This window comes from Accipiter gentilis, chromosome 19 (assembly GCF_929443795.1).
Source record: "Accipiter gentilis chromosome 19, bAccGen1.1, whole genome shotgun sequence".
Taxonomy (NCBI): Eukaryota; Metazoa; Chordata; class Aves; order Accipitriformes; family Accipitridae; genus Astur; species Astur gentilis.
This window is the reverse complement of record NC_064898.1, coordinates 9755056-9759910: the sequence shown is the minus strand read 5'-3', so window position 1 is coordinate 9759910 and position 4855 is coordinate 9755056. Positions and strand designations below refer to the sequence as shown.

General features: G+C 55.7%; 1 protein-coding gene across 1 annotated transcript; it reads left to right on the top strand.

Annotated features, from left to right (window-relative positions):
- Positions 1–548: 548 nt before the first annotated feature.
- Positions 549–3224, top strand: C19H11orf87 (chromosome 19 C11orf87 homolog). Its single transcript, XM_049822854.1, has 2 exons — positions 549–637; positions 1159–3224. Exon 2 carries the CDS (start codon positions 1312–1314, stop codon positions 1789–1791), a length of 480 nt encoding a protein of 159 aa, XP_049678811.1. The 5' UTR covers positions 549–637; positions 1159–1311; the 3' UTR covers positions 1792–3224.
- Positions 3225–4855: the final 1631 nt, after the last annotated feature.

The following is a 4855-nucleotide window of genomic DNA, read 5'->3' as shown; positions in this document are numbered from 1 at the left end:
CAGGGCGTGGTACCGAGGCGAACGCGGCGGGCTGGCGGTGGGCGCCCGGCCGCAGCCGGGAGGCGAAGGCGCTGGGGGTCGCGGGGGTGGGGTGGGGGGTGTCACTGGACGGGGGCGCTCCGGCCGTGGCGTGTCTGCGTGCGGATGGGGCCGGGGGCGGCAGACGGGGATGGGGACGGCCCGGACCTCGGGGTGAGTTGGGGGGAAGCGGGTACGGGCCGGTCTCCGCGTCCGGGGACGCGAGGAGCGGGTGGGGCGGGCAGGGGAGGGATGGGGGCTGCGGGAGCGCTGCGGGGGTCGGCGCGATGCGCGGGGCCGGCCGCGCCGGCGGCGGCGCGGGGGGCGCCGAGGGTGCGGGGGCGGCGGCGGGACGCCGGGGGGGGGGAGGGCCCCGCCGGTGCCCGCGAGGCCCGGGCGGGGGCCGCCCCCGCCGCTCCCTCCGCCGGCGCGGGGCCGTGCGGGGCGGCGGCGCGCGGGCCCGGCCGCGCCGCCTGACGTCAGCGGCCGGGGCGGCTCTAGGCTGCGGGCGGCGCTCCCCGAAGCGGCGGCGGCTCCGCTCTGCGCGCTCACTCCGCGCTGCCGCAGCCCCCAGCGCCCGCGGCGGCCGGGCGCTCCCTCGCTGCCTCCGCCGGCGCAGGTAAGGGGGGCTCCGGGGCGAGCACCGGCACCGCGGGGCCGGTCCCCGCCGGGCGTCGGCAGCCTGCCCGCGCCGGGGTGCGGGGGTCTGGCAGCCGGGCCGCCGCGCCGCTCCCTCCCTCCCTCGGTCCCTGCCTGCCTTCCCGCGGCAACTAGTTGGGATGAGCGGCCGGGCGGTGCCGCCCGGGGCGCCGAGTAATTTGGGAAGTCGGGGCGGCGGCGGAACGCCCCGTCCCCGTCCCCGTCCCCGTGCCCGTGCCCGTGCCCGTGCCCGTGCCCGTGCCCGTGCCCGTCCCCGCGCCCGTCCCCGTGCCCGTCCCCGTCCCCGTCCCCGTCCCCGTCCCCGTCCCCGTCCCGCCAGCCCTCTGCCGCCCGCCGGCGGGGAGCCGGGGCCGCTCGGAGCGCTGCCGTGGCGGGGCGCAGGGAGGAGGCTGCCGCAGCCGCCGGCGCGGTGTCTTGGGGCGGGGGGAGCTGCGCAGGGTGGGTGCCCCGGAGCGCTGATGTGTCCGGATCCCGTTGCAGGCTGCTCGGTCACTTTAGAGCGAGGACGAGGCTGAGCCGGCAGCATCCCGGGCATTTCCAGCGAGCGCCCGCCGGCAGCCCGGCACCGACTGCAATTTAGGCGTCTTCAGAGAGGGGGGGGGGGGGAGATCCTCGTCTTCCGAAGCCTCCTCAATGAGTGCCAAGCTCTCCAAGGAGTTGAGGCTGTCCCTGCCACCTTGTCTCCTGAACAGGACGTCGCCTGCCACCTTAAACACCAGCAGCACCTGCATCACTCAAGTGGGTCAACTCTTCCAGTCCTTCTCATCCACCCTGGTTTTAATTGTCCTGGTCACCCTCATCTTCTGCCTGATCCTCCTCTCCCTCACCACCTTCCACGTCCACAAGAGGAAGATGAAGAAGCGGAAAATGCAAAAGGCTCAGGAGGAGTATGAACGGGACCACTGCACCCACAGCAGCAGTAGCAGCAGCCAGCACCCTGGGACGGGGGTGCAGGGAGAGGCACCCCAAGGAAGAGACAGCCGGCTGGGAAGACCCCCCCAGGACTCGGAGATCCAGCGCCCCTCTCCCTCGGCAGCCCCGAGCTCTCAGCAAGCACGGGCTTGTTTGGACACAGCTGGTGCGGGGCTCCTGCACACGGTGATTTTGTCATGATGGTTTAGGGGAGACCTCGCGAAGGCGCTGGTTGGTGTTTGTAAATACCCGAGTGATTATTCTAGTCCCCGAAGAAGAAGAAAACATTGCTAATTCAAATGAACGAACAAGCCCATGATCCAAGCGCATGACAGATTACATTGCGTTTCTCATTGACTGTGCGAGGAAAAGATGCGTCTTTTTACCGGAGAAGGAGCTGCACACAGCTACCAAATATCAAGTCGTCCACCTGGAGGAGAGGGTCAGGGGTGGGGGGGGTGTCCCTTTTCCTTGGACAACGTTATCCCAAGGACCGGGACGATCCCCCTCTGTCGGGATTCCTGCTGCACCCTGTGTCACCATTGCATGACTGGGCTGGGGCGTGGGTGAGTGGCGGGCGGGGAGAGGCAGGTCTGACGGGTGCCTTGGGACCCCCTGTCCCCTTGGAGGAGAGCGACAGTCCACCCTGGTCTCTCCTTCTGTGCTAGGACCTATGCCCCTGTCCCACCCTCTTGCTCCTTTCCAAGACTGTATATTGTTTTGTGTAGAAATGGGCACCCCCGGTTGGGCTTAACTGCAAGTGCCCTCCAGCCCCATGGTCCTGTGCCCCGCAGCTGCAGCGCTGAGCATCCCACTGTCTGGGGGGATGGAGCCAGCTGTCTGCACAGAGCGATGCCTGAGCTCTCCTCTCCCCTCAGCTCCCTTCATTTTCAAATGCCCACCTCCCCCCCAGCCCCATCCCCATCCCATGAAACCTGAAACCCAAACCCAGTACAGTTTTGTGGGCAGGGAGAGGTGATGTGCAGTAACTTGCCCATCCTCTCCCAGGGGAGGGTGTCCTTGTACCTCCTGTTAGTCCTGAAACAAATCCAGTTCTGCACCAGGCACCCCGCACTGAACGCCTGTGTTTACAGCTTCGCCTCCCAGCAAGGAATCCTGCAGCAGTACAGAGCTGGCTTCTACTTTTTTAGGCTGATACATATTTTTAACCCTCCTTATCTAGTAGACAGTTAGGGACAGACAACACTTAATTTTCTCCCCTTTCCCCTCTTGGGCAACAAACCACACAACTGTGCAAAATGTCCACCCCTAAACCCTGGCAAATATTTATTTCAGAAGTGGCTGGTGTAGTTTCTCCCTAGCTAGCACCAGGAGTTTTTTGTCTGTGGATGGCAGGTGTGAGTGGCTGCTAGTACCGTGTGTGTTGGAGGAAGCAGTGTCGGGTACAGAAAATGCGGCTTTGCTTAGTGATTAAATCAATGACCGTTACTTGAAGGTGCCTTAACAGAGTGCCGTATCCAAACATTGAAACATCTAATGTGATATCATAGCAGAGGCAGCCCTCTACTGTGCATATTAACATCTAAAAAATACAGCAAAGAAAAGTGATCCTGAGGGATTTCTTTTTTTTTTCTTTCTTTCTTTCTTTCTTTCTTTCTTTCTTTCTTTCTTTCTTTCTTTCTTTCTTTCTTTCTTTCTTTCTATCCTGGCATTCAAAGTGATCTGAGGAGATAGTAATAGTCCACAGCTTTTAATATTTTGTATCCACTTATTCCCTTTCTGCTGTACTCTGCTTCCCATGGTGGCGGTTAGGCTAGAAAAATCCCAGGCACACGCACCAGGAGGTCTGGGGCCCTAAGCCGGGAGTGAATGCCATTAACCAATTTAAAACGGGGAATGAGGGTGGCAGAAGCGCTCCATAATCCTCCAATAGCCCCAAAATGCAGAGGTTTCAGGGCAGTGTTTCTGTTACCCGGTTTTATCCCATTCCAGTCTTGCCTGGTCTGACTGGAAATTGCTGTTGAGTTTGGATCTGTGCCTCCAGCATTTTAGGCAAGTACTGTATCACCCAGCTCAAGGAGCTGCTCCACCAGCTGAGGCCAGTGTGGCAAGCGTACCTGCGACCAAGTGGTGTTTTGCACATTGCAGTTTGATGGGAGCGATGGCTGACTCTCACCGCCAGCCGGTATGATCGGATGTTAATGGCTACTTCGTTGTTGCTGGGCAAGGAAATTGGCTTTGTTTTGTTTCCCCTAATAAAGGATGCATGAACTTTTGTGTTTAACCTCCTTATGCAACTGCAGCACAGTATTGCACCACAGGGAATAGATTTAGGACAGTGAAGAGTGTTCAGTAATGGAGCTTCCTGATCGTTGATCTCCACTAAATAGAGAGATATTACTTTCCCCTTTATTTTGTGCCTTTAAAAAAAAAAAAAAAACAACCCAAGAAAAAACAACAGTGTATGATTTTGAGTTTTATAAAAGCAATAAGATGTTCAAATCACTCCAGTGCATTTCTGGTTGATGATTCCACTTCTTTAGTGTCTGAAGTCAGATACTCTTCCTTCTGCCTTATGCACTCAAGGCATGCAATAATTCCCCAGAAGTGTACTGCTTGTCACATCTCATTGCAGTTATAAAATTGCCCTATTTTTGAAGAAAAAAAAGAAGGATGGAGAGATAGATATATATATCTTTATATATATTATGGATATACAGGTATATATATTATTTATATAATCTCATGACACTAAAAGTAGTTGCAAAAATGTAACTGGAATTAAAATATGTTATCATGTAAAACTCTATCCTCTGTTAATTAGCTTTGATTTAATATTTTAATATCTCTGTATTTATGTAAATCTGTGTAAATTATGTGGTCTATAAGTAAAATTTCATACTGACTTTAATTTTCTCAAAACTGTGAGCTTCTTGTGGTGTCATTTAAGGTTTTTTTATTTCTAAACTTAAATTATACAAGATACAAGAAGTTATAAATTCCTATTATCACCCAGAAATACTGCAATAAGGTTCATGCATACTCCCAATACACGATCCTGTCTTGAAGTATTGCAAGCTTATGAGGTTTAATTGAACGGTCTCAGGAGATCTAGCTGATACAGGCAGGACATGTAGGCTTTCATTTTCATGAAACAATAAGCATTCTAGGGAATAGATGTGGATTTTTAAAACAGAGTTTATGCTTGGAGGTTCTGTCAAATCAATTGCTGCAAAACCCTACAGCTACAGCTAAACTTCTGCACTTAGCATTCAGTATTAGTAAGGCTGATGCTTCTTTCCCC

Coding starts and splice junctions, on each gene's coding strand:
- C19H11orf87 (XM_049822854.1), top strand. CDS start 1,312: ATGAGTGCCAAGCTCTCCAAGGAGTTGAGGCTGTCCCTGCCACCTTGT.